The sequence below is a fragment of the Zonotrichia albicollis genome, chromosome 1, assembly GCF_047830755.1.
Source record: "Zonotrichia albicollis isolate bZonAlb1 chromosome 1, bZonAlb1.hap1, whole genome shotgun sequence".
NCBI lineage: Eukaryota > Metazoa > Chordata > Aves > Passeriformes > Passerellidae > Zonotrichia > Zonotrichia albicollis.
In genome coordinates this window covers 35,999,756-36,019,664 of record NC_133819.1, presented here as the reverse complement: position 1 = coordinate 36,019,664, position 19,909 = coordinate 35,999,756, and the positions used below count along the sequence as shown (strand labels likewise).

The 19,909-nt window shown below is 37.0% G+C and overlaps 1 protein-coding gene across 1 annotated transcript in view; it reads right to left on the bottom strand.

The window, feature by feature from the left end:
- PLCL2 (phospholipase C like 2) overlaps positions 1 to 19,909 on the bottom strand; it is a 99,678-nt gene that overhangs the window by 31,986 nt on the left and 47,783 nt on the right. The window contains exons 3-4 of the mRNA XM_005480922.4: positions 10,798 to 13,284; positions 7,200 to 7,403 (exon numbers count right to left, since the gene is read on the bottom strand). Coding sequence (XP_005480979.1) covers positions 7,200 to 7,403; positions 10,798 to 13,284 — 2,691 coding nt within the window. The remainder of the gene's footprint in view (positions 1 to 7,199; positions 7,404 to 10,797; positions 13,285 to 19,909) is intronic.

The following is a 19,909-nucleotide window of genomic DNA, read 5'->3' as shown; positions in this document are numbered from 1 at the left end:
GACAAACACCAAATTTAAAATTTATTGAGAAAGAGAACTCCTATTGGAAATATGTAATACATATGAGAAGTTGCTCTGCATCTGACCTATTTTTATGCTCTTCCATAAACATTTCATTGGACTACATTAAAGCAGGCCAGAAAGCAACACGCTCTCCTCTTCCTGAGTAGCCGTATTATTTTATGCTCTTATGAATTCTGTGAGTCAGCCATTAGACATAATGGGATTAGTGAGAGGATACAAAAAGCTTCACCATCCATGCTCTCAAAAAGAAATGCAGAAATCTTGACTTCACAGAAGCATTAAATTGTCATTATCAGAGCTTTTCAATCAATGCAAAGCAGCTCATACTTTACAACATTTGGCACTGGAGCCTTGAGTACCCAAAATTAGACATTTGCTTTGTGGACTGAAAAAGCCCAGCATAAGCTAAGGTTATCATCTGCAGCTCTGTTTTTGGAAGCATAATTACAACCTTCATGTTGTTATAAAACAGGAAAATAAAAACTGATAATAAGCAGCACAACTCTTTCTGAAGAAAGTGTCCAAGCTATTCACTATATTTTCCATGAATGCTTTGTTTTCAGTTTTTATGACAGGCTAACAGCCACACAATCAGTAACTATTTCAATTAATCTCAAAAACCAGGATCTACAATTACTATAATTTATTAAACATGGTAAAAACCATTACCTGGGCTAGTTGCAATATTAAATTGCAATGAATGATGGATGTTTTTCCTTAGATCTCTTCACCATCAAACTATATCCATTTATTACTTAAATAAAGACAGTTCTATTCTGCAGAGACTGATAATGAAAGTAAGCAATACTGTAGAAAGTCAGAGGCAATAATGGAAACAGTGAGACACTGTGTGTTATCACAATTTAAATACTGCATTTGTGTTGCCAACTCTGAAACTCACTGTTTTAACACACATTATAATAATCTATCACTAAGATTGAGTAAGTTGTTGGAAGTCTAAGCTACATACCTCACACCTCAATGATCTTTGCAAATCTAGGGGCAGCATTAATTCATACAGCTTCCAGAGTGCTTAGCTACTTGAGCTGGATCAAAGTTGCAGGAGCTATACCTACTATCTCTAATCCACTTACTGGAAAAACACACCCTTAATGCAAAAATCAACACAAGCAACTGTCTTTAACAGCTCTTTTACTGTTGGAGCACCAGGTTGAGTCCAACATTCACTTTAGCTATCAGAAAAGATCTAACAACTTTAAAAGTCTAAAAATTTAATGGTAACTTTATTTTAATATGAGCATTTGAAAGGAAACTTTGTCAAATGCTTTTGAAAATCTAACCAGACTGATCTGCTGTGTCTACATGCTTTTTGACATCAAAGAACTCCAAGGGATTAATGAGCCCTTCATTTTATAAAAGCTGTACTGACTCTTCCTCAACATGACACATTTCTCCGTGTTTCCTCTAATTTTCCTCTTCAAAACAGTTTCTACCCATTTTCACAGTACAGATGTCAGCCTGTCTGATCTGTAATTTCATCATCTTCCCTGGAAATATCTTAAAACACTGGTATCACACTAACAACTTTGATAGTCAGTTTCAAGTGAGAGAATACACACAATTAGCAGTTTTGATACATCAACTCTTGAGGTCTTTCAGAACTCGTAAATTAGTATCTCCTCTTTCTGGTGTATTATTTTCCCAGTCTTTTGCCTTTCCTATGTAATATCTTCTGTCAGCATTTCACTTACAGATGAATTCTGCAATTAGTCTTTCATGAAGAAGCGTTTCATGTGAAACCTTGATCTCCACAGGTATATGGATGCAAAAACTAATTAAGTGTTGTGGCTTTGCCTCTTTAGCTGGGGCTTTCTTTTAAACATTGATCAGCTAGTGAACTTACATAATCTTTGACTGACTTCTGTTTCTGCTTTTTCAGAAAAGAGGTTACTGTTATTTTTAAATCTGTGCAGATCATTTTTTTAATTCTTCACTGTCAGTTCTCTTTTATTTCTTACTTAACCATGGCAGGGTTAAATATGAATCCTGTCTTCCCCATTTGCACATGACTTCAGCTATTTGGAAGATGCCTTATTTTCATGAGAACCTCCTCCATGTTGGTCTCCTCAAGTGTTTTTTGATATGTGGTACATATTCACTTCAAACTCCCCAGGCGGTATCTTTAGTGTCTGTGATGTCTGTTCTTTTGACTACTTCTTTTATCTTTTTGTTTTGTTTTATGTAGTTATGCTCTCAAGTATAAAAGCAAGGAATAATAGCTTTTCAACCTTCTGCACAAAGCATTAAATTCTCTTCCTCATAATCCAGAAAATGCTAAGAGGTAAATTGTAACATGGAAAACTCATGGAGCTTGACTTCAAAGTCATGGGCTCAAGGACAACATTCTGAACCAGCTGGGCTCAGAACACAGCTATCATGGTCTATGCCAGTCACAAACTCCTCAGGAAAGGTACTATATGGATAAATCTGAATTTTCTTCAAGTGCACAATGCAAGTGGTAAGCAGGTGATTAAGCACGTGATTTAAAACCATGTGATATCCAAATATTGGGTTCTGCTACAGGAGATTGGTGCTACTGAACTCAGCCTCCTCTGACAAAACCAGAAACCGAGTATTTAGGCCTTTGCACAAGTTGAAGCAACATATTCACTCAGTTTTAGGAGAGAATTACCAGCATCCAGCATTTTTTGGTTGCCCAGAAGTTTGCAACCTCAAAGGGTAATTCGGGGAACAAAGGCTTCTCAGCTGAATGGCCCTGACACATTAGCAGGCTGAGTTGAAATAGAAGTCTTGCTCTATTTGTTTCTCAAGATACAAATATATAATCACAGCATAACTGAAATCCTCCTTACTGTATTTGCACAGTAACCATAACCAAGGACCTACATCAACAACAAGAAACTAATACAGATTTTATGAACTAAATGTATATCAAAACAGATCTGCTAATCACTCTTCCTTAGGCCCTGTGAAAGAGACAATGGATATACCCTTTGCTTCCTTCAGAATTATGCAGTTCAATCCAACATGCCCAATAAAACTCTGCTCAATTAATCTATATTAATATCAAGATGAGTTTTAAAAGTGAAGAATATTGAAAATTTTGAGCAGTAGCTGAAGTTTGAGAGGATTACTAATATTTCACCAAACCTTGACAATCAGTGCTTTTCAGATAGGCTTTTAATAGCCCTATTAGTATCAGTCCAGTCTGTAACTCTACCAGGTATAGTGTCAAATTATCTGCTTTCCAGTTCAAGTTCAAAATATAGCCTATCTTATTTAGTTGATGTCATTGCTGAAATTTCCAGCTCTGTAAGATGAAGTTGACTTCTGCATGACTGCACCTGCAATCTGCTCTATTGAGTCAGTAGCTGGAAAGAGCCAAAAATAAGGTAACCGGATTTAAGCTTACTACAGCACTGCTTATCCCCAATGATATGGTGTTTTCCAATTTAATAGTGTCACTCTCTTCTAACACCTCTCATTTTCATTATCTCACAACCCTCACCACCAATAAACACAACCTGCTTTCATGTCCTTCCCTAGGGTGTATATACAAAATCTATTCATCTTGTTTGATTTCTTTTAAATCAAGTACAGGCTTATACCCCATTCTGTAGACATTCTGAATTACAAAATCACCTCAAAATCTAAAAAAAAAATTTGAAAATCACTCCATAAACTGAAAACTATGGAACTAGCAGCATTATCTAATTAGGATTTAATAACATCGAATCCTAATTACTGTAGCAGCACTACTGATTTTTCACACAGGTACAGTTATCTGCCTGTTCCTTGTTAGTTTTTCTCCTAGAAGTAAATGCCTGTTTGCAAAGTCCAGAAAACCCTATCCTCAGCAAATGGGACACTTCATCCTCCACTAAGGGCAAACAGAGAGCCAAGTTCTCAACAGTATCTGGCTTTATTTGTATGCTACTCTAGGATATCTCTGAAGTGCTCTTATATCATCACTGAATAATGCTGCAGACTGAGGGTGAGATAATTTTTTTTTCTCTTGCCATACTATAACTTTTAAGGTTTACTTACTTTTTATCTTAAAGGTTATAAGACATTTTTAAAAACATGCAATGGTGTGGAAGAGGCACTTGCCTTAACTCCAAGCTTCAGTCTGCAGCACTGATCAGTGATGGGTGTGATGACACCAACAGAGTGCATGTTGAAGTATCACATAAAGGAAGCTGAAGTTCATGAACAAGAGGGAAAAATAAAACATTGTTAAACAGTGAAAAGATGGTAGGGCGAAAAATACTCAGGAGCATGGAGAAGTTAAAGAAAAACACACCTGCAGTTTTTCCCTTTCTCAAAAATTTCTAGATATATTTGGTTTTTATTATCCAGAAATGATATTTCAGTTCCTATAACATGGGTTTTTCAACCCATGACTAGTACTATCCTTGATCACTTAACAGCTCCTCCATTAAGTGAATGCAGATAATTTAAGAAAGCACTATGTGCTATTTGTTTAAAGATAAAATCCCCACATATCTACTGACACATTATTTTATTATCATTTACCTCACTGTTTCTTTCAAAAAACCTGTGTTACACCGAAGATACTTTTTCCTTTCCATTGCCCCTGCCGTATTGCACTTATTTGCAATTATCAAGGTGGACTGACTGTCCTGCTGTTAAGGTCTTGCATTCTTTCCCACTTGACAGAGCAACAATGAGCTCTTCATGCACTCCCAGTGTAAACAAATTCTGAATAATTAAAATCTTAAATATTATCTTCAATGTTTATTATCATTTTATAGAAAAGGGAGTATTTCTGACACATAAGAATCCCTTCATTAACTAAAAAAATTCATAAACCTGAAACAATCACACTTGAGAATGCCATTACACGTGCCACATTGAGAGGGCACACAAGGTAGTGACAGCCTACGCATGCATTTATGATATACCAATCCAGGTTTGTTTCATAAACATTGAAATCTATTTTATTTATCCTCATGATTTCATAGAGTACCTGACACCGTGGAAGCACAGAGTTACATCATTCTGACCTGTACTGAGGCCTAAGCCAGCAGAAAGTAAGACAAGTAGGTAATCATTACTTTGTCAGTACATCTGCCCTTTCTCAATTCGGCATGAACTCTCATTATTAAGTGGAATTTTACATCCACGTATTAATGAATCGTGACAAAAATATCCCAAGTCTAAACTAATGAGGTAAGATTGTCCTTTTGAGGGCTCATTATATAAACATACACCAAAATCATACACCCCCCACCCCTTCCAAACCATAAAACTGTCAGACTCTGATCATCTGCCACTACAGCAAATACCCATATATGAACTAAACACCATCACATTTCTTCTTCTCTCTTTGAGAAAAGGATGATACAGATGTCTCCCAGTATTTCACAATGTGCTTTCAGAAATAAGAGCACAGGAATACGTCTCTCATGGCTGACTTCCTTTTCCAGCATAACCTACAGATTTTAATTCCCTAAAATCTTTTGTCAAACTGAATAGAGTAGTGGCAAAAGCCAAATGCCACAAATTTAAATGCATCTTATTATTTTAACTTATAACTTATATTTGATTAAAATAACCTTAAGTTTACTTATCTTCAATACCATTTAGAGCTAGAAGCACTATCATACTCTTTCTTTGAAATTGAGTATTTATATTTTAGGGACAAGAAGATGGAAAAATGCTTTTTTTGCCAGTAAATAAATGTTCTACTACTTTTACATGTATAAGTGAAGTATAGATTTCTCAAGTACAGAAATATTCAAATCATGTATAGAGTATAATATGTGTGTGGGAAAAAACATATGTGAGAGCCAAAGAGAAAAGCAAACTTAGATTGTAAAGATTTCTGGAGTCACAAGTCACCTTTGTCTAAGTGATATTCAAAGAAAAAATGTATTCCAGATTTAGAACTAAGACTTTAAGGACCTAGAATAGCTGAGTCACTAACAATCAGCACCACCACATCAGAACAAACTGCAGGTAGACATCTCCAGCAAGGAAACAGAACTTTACTTGTTGCGGCTGTAATCCCAACAGCCAAGCTTGTTTACATCCTAGTTACAGCGATATCCTGTAAGCCGCCACTAAGAGGATATGCACCATCTTCTTGTAGCTCTGCTATCACTGCAACCAGATTTTGTCATATCTACGGCACCACTGAACTACACAAACTCTGCCTACGTTGCTAATTATCAATGAGTGATGAGCATAATTCTAAAGCTACCTTTTCTTTTGAAAGCAGTTTACAAGCTGTATATGAAACGGGATACTGGTTAATTTTTCTCCATTTTTTTTCAGGCAAGTGACCCAATGCTGCCAGGTAAGGTTTCTCATTTTAGCACACAAAATTATTGCAAAATCATCATCACATGAAAGAAAACATTAAATAAATGAAAAAATAATCAATTATACTCTGCCACATTACTTCAGTGGCAGTAAGGAGGACATTTCAAATCAAACTTTTCTTGATCTTTTTTCTACATTTCAAATTAATGCAAAGCAGATGTAAATCAGTATTTATTGGTGTTTTAGTTATTCCTTCTTTTTTAACTGCAACATGTTTAATTTCCAGTCTCTAAAGACACAATTTATGTATTTACTGAAACATAATGTCTGAAGTTAATGTTACAGCTGCTTACATGTGTAAAAATGGCTAATCAAATGACATATGTAAGAAAGATAGAGAAAAGAAAAATAAAAGAGCATGTGTAGAATTTTACATGCCAAGGTGCTTATAAAACTACAATGCCTAAAAGCAGTGCCTGACGTTTTTGTATTCAATGTTGATCCAAAGCCAAAATAAACCAAGGTCCCCCAAGTGGAAGATGTAAAGTAGTAAGAGGTTTATAGATACAAAGTAAGTTTCAAACTACTGAAAAACAGGTAAATCAATAGATCCTCTTCTTCATGTTAAATCCTCTTGACAATAACCACTTTACCTTCTGAGGAGTACAAGCACAGGTTTGCACACAGTATATCAATAATATCTATGTTTTACTCTGTATAAAAACACTTCCAATTGCTGTACATTCATGGGAATAACTCAAGCACAAGTAACGAAGCACAAAATAGGAAGTTACAAGTTAAAATAGGAAGTCACAGGTTTTAAAACAAGCATGGTACAGTATATTAAATATGCATTTAAAGTCTTTCAAACAGACAATATAAGACAACCACAAAAAACTACTCACCATTTCATATGCTGTTACAATCTTTTTCAAGACCTCTGGAACGATCCCTTGGAGCTCCATAGTTGGATACTGATCATTGAGATTCACTACTACCAAGGGTGTATTATCAGGCCCAACCAAGTGCATAGACACTGCCAAAATGCACTGCATAAGATTTGCTACAGGAGAGAGGCCACATAATTCTTTGAATGAAACTACTGCATTCTGCAAAAAGGAAAGAAAGAGTTTCCTTTACAGTTAAATATGAAATTTAAAGTCTTGTTATTTCAGGATAAAATATTTCACTGTTATACTTGAGCTACAATGGTTGTGCTACAATTACCACAGCTTTTCCCTGAAGAACTGGCATTTTTGAAACCAACCAATATTACACATACATTTTACAAAAATGTTAAAATTTCAAGGAATGCAGTACATGCTACAGAAAAAAACCATCTATTTAGAACAAGCATATCTCCTCTCTATCATGGCTAACACTAACTGTGGAAATAAACAGATTCTAAAACATAGTGGTTATATATTTTGAAAATTTTCAAGACATTTTTTAAATGCTACCAAGTGAAAAAAATATTAGATGCTGAATGTCCCAATTAAGCAAAGTGAAGCAGAAGGAGGAATTCAGCACATTTGTAACTTTAAACATACCTGAACTACAGCCCAGACATGCTGTGGATCTGCAGGCTCCCATTTGGTGCAATTCACAAACCCAGCACTCCACTATTGAAGTATTCCTATCACAGAGCCACACTTAAGTGAATTTTTTAAGGTACCTTAACTTAAATACTGATTCTGTACCTTTCCCTAAGACTTTTTAAGTCATATTTTATATCCAGTATGGTAGAATATAATGTCATAAGTTTAAACTTGAAGAAAGTTTACAGCATTGGAAATACAGTGTGACTCCAAGTAGCCACTGACATTCTATGATGGGAATATTGTCAGCACTGTACAGAATTCAGGATTTTTGTACCAATTGGGAACTGGTGATCTATGGCAGGTCTGGAGTTTGTGCTCCTGTAGGAAATAAAAATGGAAATATGGTATATTTAAGTTACAAATGTGCTCAGTGCTCCTTTCTCTCATGTTGCACCCAGGCAGAGTATCTGGTACAAATTTTCACTTTAATCCAAACTATCTTTCCATCTTGCTGGCATGGTAAGACTCTTGTGGACATGTCTCCATGAAAGACATTATGAAAGATATAATGCCAGCCTTAACTCAAACAGGAATCAAATGTAAAATATTTTGCTCTCCCTTTATCAGACAAAATACCAAAGCAGACTTGCATGTATGCATGCATATGTATGCATAGCATATTTATGCAAAATTCTGTGAACATGAAATTGCACCTACCCAGTCACTCAGAGTGTACTTTTAGTAAATGTCCAGGAAACAGAAATGTCTTTTATCAACTGATGTACACTTCAATGACACAATAATTACACAGCTCAAGAGACAGACACTGGGAAATCCATTCAAACAGATTTTGCTCAAGATAAGTACATGGCTTTTTGGCTTGAGATAAGCCATTACGAACAACCATTTTACAGAGAGGTTAATGAGGACCCGGGGATTGTATATATTCATTAATGACAGGAGGACAGTACTAATATGTACTACTAAAGTAACTCCTGCCTTTGGACTTCCAATTCTATATCCAGAGACTATTCCTCATGCTGTTTAGTAACTTAAACATGTAACATCACATCCAGTTCAATCATCCATGTTATACTTTTATCAGTGATTAATATGTAAGAAGTTATGACATTAGTTTTTGTCATGGTAATATAGGAACAAAAAGAAAGTCTATTCTTATACAAATTTAGAGAAACTATTAAACTCGCTGCTGCACATTCTCTTTTTCTCCTCTTATTGCATCTTATATTTAAAAAATCAAACCAACTTTGCCCTTTATAATCTGGCTTCTGAGGATATATTGGTCATAAAAACCATTACAATTTATAACACAAAATTTCAGTAATACAAAAACTAAATAAATCTCACATTCCCTGGCATAAATTGATACTTATTTTAATTGAGTGGTTTATTTGCTTTTATTAGCTGTAAAAACTTAGTTACACAGAGTTTAAATGGTGCACATTATATAATCTGTTAGCAAAGTTAAGGAAAATTAATCTTCCCTCGTGCTTAAAATAGTTTCTTGATAGCATTTTGAGATAATGATAAATTTAGTTGATAGCACATCTTTCAAACTGACAGAATAAAACACATAAAATACCTTTTAATATCTCATGTTCAAAGAAATCCCACTGTAGAGTCTGTTTTCAATTATATCATTATACTGTGCATACTGCAGCATGCACATTCAAGAGTTTAATGTAGCTACACAAAATTCTATGTTTTCACTGCTTCCTCAACTCAGGTCTTCCTTGAAAAGTATCTAAAATACAGTACTCTTCATTCTACAGAATTCTAACCTTCAGTAGGTTAACTACAGGTAAAGTTAATTTTACATGCAGCCTGTAATTTGAAACATTTATGAGTCAAAGTATCATCCCTGTATTTTTTAAATTATCTTTTAAAAGACCAAATTTATATACCAAGTGGAATGGGAGAGCTGCATAATGATGAACTAATTTCTTCTTTCATATAAAATAGCTTTAAAATTATATTACTATTAGAATATTTTTAACATAAGATTATTAATGAAGGAAATTTATATACACTGATGTGCCTTTAAAATCCAGAATCAAGGCTCAGACATTTCCTTTAATCTCTTTTCCTTTAACACTGTATAAGACCAAGAGGATTTGATAAGTCAGTCCATTTGAAACGATGACTCTTAATTTTGTTGATCAATACTAGTATTCCATCAGAAGTTAAAAAATAAAGTTTTATTAAATTAAATGGAACTTTAAAACTCAATTTTAATACATTTCTAAAATGGGTTATGTACCTGGAATCTCCAAGTGACACATGTTTTTAAGTGACATCTCTTGGCTTCCACAAAACAAAGCATTTCAGACTCCACTTTTTCTCTAAACTCAATTTGTTTACTAATATGACATCTAAAGTAAGACAACTTCTTCTAGAAGATGCCTTCTAACACCTCAGTGCTAATGTCACGTATTTCTAACATAAGTAGGAAGAATTATGGAAAGCAAACGGATCTTCCTTGAAAGTACTGCATTCTATTTGGGACTAAAGGAAAAACATAACATAGGTGAAACTATACTAAACATTCTTGGACATACAAATAACATCTCTCACAAGCATTAAAGTTTCCCTTTTCTACCTGTTGTATATTCTTCCCACATTTCTACTTAATTTTTTTAAAACTAAACTATTGCCATACTTTCTTTTAATGTATTTCTAATATTCCTTCAACCATATAGGATGAGGGTTGAGTTCTGGAGTCATATTTCCACTTCACATTCACAAAAATACACATGTGCATTCAAAGTTGCATCAGCAGAGAGTTCACCTTAAATGCTCCTCTGACATGATCCGTTTTTAGAACTTTTCAGAATTAGACTGAAATAGTTCAACACACAAGATACTTTAAAAAGCAGGTATTCCATATGCATCAAAATACAAAGGTACACACATGAACCAATAAATTATTATAAAACTGTACCTGCATATTTTCTCTCAAATCCGTAGCATCCCGAATAGGTTGGAGGGCATTCTTGAATACTTCATCTATTGTTTTAATCCATAATGTCCTCATAGAAGCATATTCCCTTGATTTCTTGCCCTTCCTCACAGAGAGGCCCCTCTTATGAGGTTTCCCACCACCCCTTCGATTAGTAATGGCCACGTGCACAAACAAGGAAGCATGAGCTAAACTTTCACCAGTCAACGACTGCAGAGGAACGTGCCGATAACCAGTCTGGAGACACTCAAAGGGAATAGTGTACTGCCCAATAAACTCGTCCCCAATGTAATCATCATCCAGCACTACAAAACGCACCATAGCTAGCTCTGGTAAATTTATTTGAAATTCAAAGCTTTCATCAAAAATTGGATTATCCCCGTTCTGATGCATAGTTTTCGTCCTTTGCTCAGCACAGTCAGCAGGGATTCCATGTATTTCAACATAGACATAAGGATCCACAACATCACCTTTGGCACCTGATCCTTTGGGTTTAGGGAAGTTTTGCCCACTAATGATTTTAATATGAAGCAGCTGAGGTGAAACTCCAGGCACGGTGTCTTTTGTATTCGCGCTAAAGAAGGAAACTTCTTCTCTCATGATAGCAGGACGAAGGACGTAGCCACAGTTTCCATTCTGTCGAAACCAACCAATGTTCAGGTCCATCATTAGGCCAGGGGTTTGAAAGTTCATTGCTACTATCTGACAACCACATTTCCAAAAGTCCTGGGGATTCATATTACTAGAGTCAATCCTCATAGGACTGGGGAAAACCCTTGCGAGAAAACGTTTGTTATAATTTACAAAGTCTCCTGGGTTTTCGTTGGCATATTTGCTAGCAAGCACTTCATTAAAAGAGCACACTTCCCAGTACTTCTGGAGCTGAAATGAAACTTGAAACTCTTTGAACTGAACTGATTTACATATGCTTACCAGCTCAGAGAGATCTTTGCAGAGCTGGAATCGTTTCCCTGTCATTGAGTTTTGATGTTCTACCCCCTCTTTCGCCACTCTCTGTGACATTTCTGCTCCTTCATCTTCATCTGTAACATCTCCCTCTAGTCCAGAACAATTAGCAGAAAGCTTCTTTGCTTTAATTAGTATTTTCCCTTTAAGTGATTCTGGTGATGGTAGGTAAGACTCTTCAATGTTTGGAGACTGCGTATGCAGCTTGTCCCCCAAAATTTTCTTCATGTGCTGTACCATCACTTTCTGCTGCTTAATAGAACAATGATTTTCTAAACACAAAATAAGAGGGTATTCTGAAGCAAAAAAGGCATACTTGTTAATAATGTCAATGACACTACGGAAGACAATTTGTGATGTCATTGTATGCCCTGTGTAAATCACGGGCTCATTATCTGGACCATCCCATACGTCCAGCTCAACACTTCGACAACCCATTTTTAGAGCACGAATGTAACCCGTGATGTCAGAAGGCCCTCGAAACTGGTCCTCTATCAAGTATGTATTATGAGATGAATTTATAAAATAATGAGATAAAGGTTGTTTCATATCTTGACACACTTTTTTATGCTCTGGATCAAATATGTGGCAGTCTGGTGAAGTAAGGTAATTCGTAAACCCATCTATAGAAAGACAACCCTTTTCCTGGCCCTCTTTGGCTGGCTCGTATTTCTGAATAATTTCAAGGCTTATTTCTTCTGTGACCTGTGCCATACCCTGCTCTGCTTCCAAAAACATCATGAGGTCCTTGGTATCTAGAAATTCTTTATTGCTTGAAAACTGAACTAACAGGAAATAGATTTCAGGTCTGGTACAAAGCTCATGAAAAACTTCAATAAATTCTTCTTTTGTTACTTCAGTACCAGCTTTTTCCCTGGATCTATGTAACTCTTTGAATTTTAATTCAATTTTATTAGTTTTTAAACCAGGGTTTAAGTCTTTTATAAATTGCACAGCATTACATAGGGGTATATGTCCCAAATTATCTACATCTGATTCACTGAACATTTGTGAAAGCCACGAAGTCCGCATATTATCTTGACTAGTTCCTAACATATCTAGAGTATGTTTTCCATAAGAAATCAGGTATCTTAAGCCAGTAACCCAAATATTTGCAACGTCTGCTGAGTTAGCAACCAGATCTAGTGACTCATAATTCTCTCCATATATAATTGAAAATGCACAATCTTCCGATATCTGGTCATATATTCCATTGCTGCGAAAGATATCCGTATTTTTTCCTGTTCTCACTTCTTTGATTGACTTGATATCAATCTTTGCTTTCTCAGAATCCTTTTTGGAAGGCTCCCAGCGCAGAGACTGCATGTCAGCATCCAGGAGGAAGTAGCGGTGGTACACCCTGGAGTTGGACCGGACCTTCTTGAGCTCGGAGCCTTCCACCATGGCGTTGATGCAGTCGCTGGCGCTGCTGATCTTCTTCTCCGTGGGCATGCTGCTGAACGACACAGTCTTCTTCCTTTCTCTCTTCTGCTTCGTACCATCCTGGTAAACAAGGGGGTGGGGGGAGAAAAAAATCATGTGTCAGTGTGATTTTGCTCAACATTGAAAGAGATTTCAACTTAAAGCTGAAAGTTCATCAAGCAGTTCAATAAAGTCTGTGCAATGACCAGTAAGATGGAAATTCTTACTGGCACCATCGCAGAATACTAATAATGCCCTTAATGGTTGCTCTTGCTTCTATAAGTAATCTTCCAGGGTTAATTTTTAGTACTTTTGATGGACACAAAATTTTAAAAAATGAGTTTTGAATGCTAACAAAATAATAATGCTGTATCATTGCATACATGTATGTGCATTTTATTTTATGAGTTGTACCCTACGTAGAGAGAGAATAGGTTCTAAAGTCAAGGCAGTAGGAAGCAAGCTTTTCTCGGAGTCCTTATGCAGTCCTATAGATACTTGCCAAACTTGTCAGTACAGAATCTAATGCTTGAATACCGTGCTGACAGGGTCCTTGGACCACAGAAACATTAATACACAATCAACTACATAAAATCCATAGGACACAGTCCTATTTACATAAAATCCATAGGACATGGCCCTAATCTAAGCATACTTAGGAAGCACTTCTTCATGCAAAGCTCCCTTCCCCAGAGCACCCACCCATGTTCTTCCCCCAGACTGCCCACAGCATTTACACATCCCTCCCCTTAGCAGGAAAATACCCACAACAGTCTAAAGAAGCTGCACTGAAACACAAGGAACCAGACTGGAGCAGATGCAGATGCAGCTCTGCAGTTTCTGAGCTTCAGAAAATACAGCAGTGACTCAGAAGGGAACTTCTGAGACGGTTTAATTTAACTGCTTCCAAAGAACCTTCATGTCATTAGAAAGAACTTGAATAGATGACTTCGTCAGGAAGGAAAGCAAAAGTGATTCACCATTGCTCTTAAAGCAATTAGATAAACGAGAGATCTTACTTTACTAGCGAAAGCTTGGGCATATAAGGATATATAAGCATAAAAAAGGGGGGGAAAGGTAATTTAGCTACCTTTATTGTACCTATTTGTATTAATTAAAGCAAATGAAAATAAGTCAGCAACACATGACTTAAGTACAATCAGTTCATAAGAACTGAATTTTAGAAACTTGTGTGCTTTCATTATCTGCATTTTCTGAGACTGAAAAATGCTAGGATTTTTCTTTTGAAAGCAAAGTGTCTTGAGGAGCTAACTTTTAGTCTGAAATAACACTTGCACTAAAATATTTTTATATTAGATACCTTAATTAGAAGTGTTCTTCTTATAAGCACAGTGCAAAAAATTACTTTTCCAACTTTACAAAAAAAAAAAAAAAATTATATTCCCTGAAACAGTTTTCCATTTGAAGTATGTTCCAGTGCAAATCAGCATTGCTTAAATGGCAGAAAGGAAAGTGAAAGAAAACTTTTAACAATTGCTATGCTGAACAGATGTTCAAATAAAAACCATCCATTACAAAATACATTTCCAGCTCAATACACATGTGCTGTATGTTGAATTTCATTCAATTAAAAATACAGAGTCCTGATTTTGTAATTTAATTTATAAGCATCTGAAAAGTCTTTCACTGCAAACAATGATTAGTAAAGTGAGCAGCCTTAATATTTGATGTTCTGTGTTTGAGAAAATTAATCAACCATACTATTCTTGCACCTTTAATGACAGCAGAATTTGCTTTGTTCAAGCTCTCAAGAGACCAGCAAAAGTGCAGAGGACTGCTTTATTTCCAACTGCAGATCAGACACCTGAAATGGATACTGCACAGGGTTGACTCTCAGAATCTCATTACATGTAGTTTAGGCATAAGGACTGTTTCCAAACAAATGCCAATTTCCTTAACTTAAAAAATAAAAGAAATAAAAGAAATCAAATGGTATTTTTGTTTACAGAGATTTTTGTTCTATTTTAAGCCTAGCTTGTTTGTCTACCTATTTACTTCTCCTAAACTGAAAAAGTGGCAAAGGACAGTCCCACATAAGTGAGCAATGACATTCCTGCCTGATACTTCAGGGCTAGGAATTAAGCACTTTGAAACTCCTTAATGCTCCAGATTCTTCAGTCACAGACCTGGGAGAGGAATACTGTTGGCAAGTATTACCTTACCTGACCATGATCAGAGGAAAGGTCTACACCTTTCTCTATGATCAGACTCTATCTGATCCAAGTCACTGAACCACAAAGGAAAAAAAATATTTCCTATTTCTTGATGCCATCTCATGTAAAGGAGCCCATCTCCAGGCAGTTCAATTGCCAGCTCTGGTTACTGAAAGATTGAACCGGAGTTCATGCACGTGGATCAGAGGAGCAATGCAATATATCACCTGCAAAATTATTTTGCCTCCCTGCCAGATGAATTCGCAGCCAGTTCAGCAGTACTCCTCATTTTTGTAAGGTAAAGGAGTCTAGCCACTCAGATTATTTATATAAAGCCAGCACCACAGTGTGAATTGCTGTGAAAACATTCTGAGCTCCAGAACACCTTTCATAAGTTTTTGCTTCTCCAGAAATCAATAATTCTGAACTACCAGACTGCCTGTGCAAGTCCCCATCCTGACAGGTATGGAAGTCATGATCAATCTCTGCATGATCAGAGAAACTTCAAGGATATTTTATCAAAGACACTGTTGAAAAGAATTCACCTGTCTGAATTACCCACCTGTCTGAAAAGACACAGAAAAGAAACTCTCACTCCACAAGCTGAGCATGCAATTGCATAGAGCATGCACAAACTGTGTGAAACTCATTTGTGAGCCTCGGCAATATAGTCTGGCATGGAGGAAACACATTTATTCTGCCCTAAGATGTGGAGGATTTCACCCCAAAAGTGAGGTGGCATTCATGAACTGGGTCAGGACTCTCACGGCCTTAGGTCTGCCTTGAATCAAAAAGAATGGCACATCAGAAAACTGCATCTTAACAAACACAGGAGTGATTTCTTGGCATTCATAAGACTTACAGGGTTCTTGCTGTTCAACATGCTGGAAGTGACACTGACTCTACAGTGCAGATGCATAATTCAGTCCAAGGCAGCAGCTACATTTTTTGTGCTGAAACAACTTTGTCTTTCTAGGATCTCTCACACAATGAAGAACCGTGCCTATCTACAGTTTATAGCATGTCCTGTCATCATTACAGGATTTCCCCTAAAGACTGCCTGTGCTTCATATGACTTCATCACTGAAACCAGAACAACCACCTCACCAACACATCTCCTAATACTATTCATGCCCCAGCCAAGGTCACCTGCAAGATGTTTTGAGGAACAGAGACCACAGATAAAACTGTTTTGAAACATTGCTCATAACCACTACAAGCAACTACACAAAGAATTTAGTTTATCCAGAAGTTCCTAGCAACAGAAAGCAAAGCATCTAGCAGTTTAAAAAACAGAAATAATCCCAGCTGTCACCTGTGGCACTCAAGAGACAGAGACAGCTGGAGAAAATGGATTAAAAGCACAAGGAGGGAAGAACATATCCATGATAACTTTTTTTTATTCCTCTCAAGGTACCAACAAAGAATTAGCTGTGTGACTAAGACAGCACTTGCTACAAAATAGAATTCTGGAGACAACAGAGAATCTGGAATCAGACATTGAGAGAGATTGAGACATTGACATCATTCACATCATTCCTGAACTGCAGTGTGTTTAATTTATGCAACTTTATGATAAAATTACTTAAAAGGCTGCTCCAATAACCACTGGTACTGATAGGGGCAGAGTTCAAACAGAGATTTGATAATGTAACAGATCGGGATGATAGAGGAAATGATGAGTAGTGTATGGTTTGTAAATATCTCCCAGAGGAAAGGAAACAGAAAGAGAACTTTATGACCTGTAAATGCCCAAATGAATCTTGCCCCAGAGCCAGTACTTAAAAAATATTTAAACACCAAGTTGCCAAGATATTTAGGTACCACTTGGTCCAGTGGAATTAAAAACACCACCCAAGGCAGGGGCTTGCCAGCCCCCTCAAAGTGGCAAGTGTGGGGCTGCAGCACAATGCAGAACACTCCTTCCACCTGCCAATGCAGAACACTCCTCACACTGGCCCATGCAAACTTTGGAGATGGGTGCCTGTGATCCTGCCTCTCCCCACGACTAAAGACACTGCTCTTTTCAGAACAGAGCACTTCAAACAGACGAGACAACAATAACAAGAGGAAGTGACACAATGACAGATTTTCAGAGCACTCCTCTGGGAAGTGAAAGTCCCTGATGTCACAAAACAAACATTTCACTTGGTAGCACTGAGTGCAAAATTTAGTCCACATAGCAAGGACCTGAACACTGGATTTTCTCCTCTCAGTACACACCTCCCCAGGTGACAGGTCCTGCTGCTACTTGTTTATGCTCTAACCATAAAGAATTTCCATTCCTTTTTGTATACCAGAGGTTCACCAAAGCATGGAAGGCTGCTCCATGCTCATTTTGAGAGCATGTGGCTGAGCACTCCAAGATGCTCAGGCAGAGGGAACAGAGCCCAGCCCCTCCACCAGCAGCTGAGTGCTCTGCCAGCCAAGAGATTAGGTAAGAAACAAGCACACAAAACAAGAGCACAAAACACATCCCCTGAAGTGCAGCACCTCACTGCAGGGCTTTGGATTGCCAAGGGCTGAGCTTTGACAGCCTCTGAGAAAACTCACACACCTTGAGGGCAATGACGGTACACAGTCTGTAGAAGCCACAGCCCCAAGAATGCCTACTTAGTTCATCCCAAGCAGGCTTAGAAACAAGATCAATGTGAACCATTCAGCCTAGAAAGGTCTGCACAGAAGTGTGGTAATAAGGCTGCAATCATGTACAGCATCTCAAGAGCTTTCTTTTTTTTTTTTTTGCATACAAGTTCTGAATTGAGTGGCATGCTTGTGAACCTGAAGACCAATGGTGTGCCAATACTCTGAGCAATTACAGGTGAGTAGGTGAGAAGAAAGGCCAGACCTAAGTTTGGTAATTTCAATTCTTATCAAATTACACCATTATTTCATATAATACAGCGTGAAAGCTATTTTAGATGCAATTGAATGTACATCTGTAGCCAACAGTTTCAGTAAAACTCAATTCTTTATGATGAGAACAGGCAGCCTGATGATCTACATAATGAACACAGAGTGCACTACTCTTCTGACACTATGCAACTCATTGATGACTTTTTTTTGTAGTAGATGTGATACTTCTGTAGCCAATTTGAGTACAAGACCTGCCTGTTTTCATCAGGTGCAATTCAGCAGTAATTGCGAAATCACCTTGCTTGAAGACATAATGTATAACAAGCCCATTTCAGGAAGTGGTAAGTTAAAAAAACCACAATTGATGCTTTGTTTATTTAATTAAGATTCTTAAACATTTTTCTTCAAAACCTTGAAATTTATAGGTTTTCTTCATACTTAAGGAAGCAGGTCTATACATAATTAAGTCTACTCAAAGAAAAAAAACCCACATCTTTAAGTTAGTACTTTAAAAAATTAATTTTTTAATGCATTTTGTTAAAAGTATTATAATATCAGTAACTTGTTCTTTAACTTGTTCTTTTCCAAGGTTCCACCTGTGGTTTTAGAAATATAAATGCTAGTGTACATGAGCAAATGAGCTACAAAAGCAATGTCAATATCATATCATCTTTATAAATATTATTAGCACAAAAATTTTTAAGGTTTTCTTTGGAAAAAAACACCTGTAACTGAAACAGCAGTGATGAAGAGGACCATTTGTTTTTGGCAACACATACAAAAAAATAAATCATATTATGTACAGTTTAACTATGCACAGCTGCCAACTCATTCTACAACATAGAATCCACATTATAAAAGAAGCCAAGCAAGTTTTTGTGTAAAAGAGCTAGTAGGAAAAAAAGGAAGGAAAATATCAGGTAACCAAATTTAGCACTGATTTCAAAAGTGACATGCAGTTAAAAGGCAGAGTGGGAATCTTCTTTGGAAGAGTGTGGGGAAAAAGGGAGAAAAGAGCTGGGAGGAGGAAGGAGAGAGGTGGTGGCGCAGAAAAGGCACTTCACCATCCTTGTCCTCGATGCCCCATCCTTGTCCTCGATGCCCCCTCTCTCAGCCTAATTCTCCTAAAATCAACAACTCAGCAGAAGAATCTGCTGACAGCCACCACTCAGCCCCTCTATTCCAGCCAAGCATCCTCTCTTCCTTTCCATTTGCCATTACCAGGAGATTCTCACTAACCCAGTGACCCGGATTCAGCAAAAGGCACGTCCCTTTCAATGCTGTTCCACAGCTGCCCAAAGCTTCCAGAGCATGTGGAAACCAGAACAAGAAAGAACTCTCCAAGCAATCAGCAGCTCAGCTGACAGGATCCCAAACACTTCAGAAATGGCACCTGTTAAACCAGCCTGTGTCCAACAGACTCAGCAGCCACTGCCTGACTGCACACAGCGCCCAGCAGTTGTATGTAAACAAAGCACAGTCCTCAAATGAAACAACAGCTAGCTGAGGAGAGACAAAACATCAGCTATTGGGAAAACACAAGTCCTCCCACTTGTTGTGAATCACTGTGTTTGTGCTCAGCATTTAAATATTTCCCCAAAAGCCAGTACTCGTGGCATATCTGCTGTTTGCAGAAATCTTTGAAGAGGAATATATTTATCTTATGTGTGCTGGAT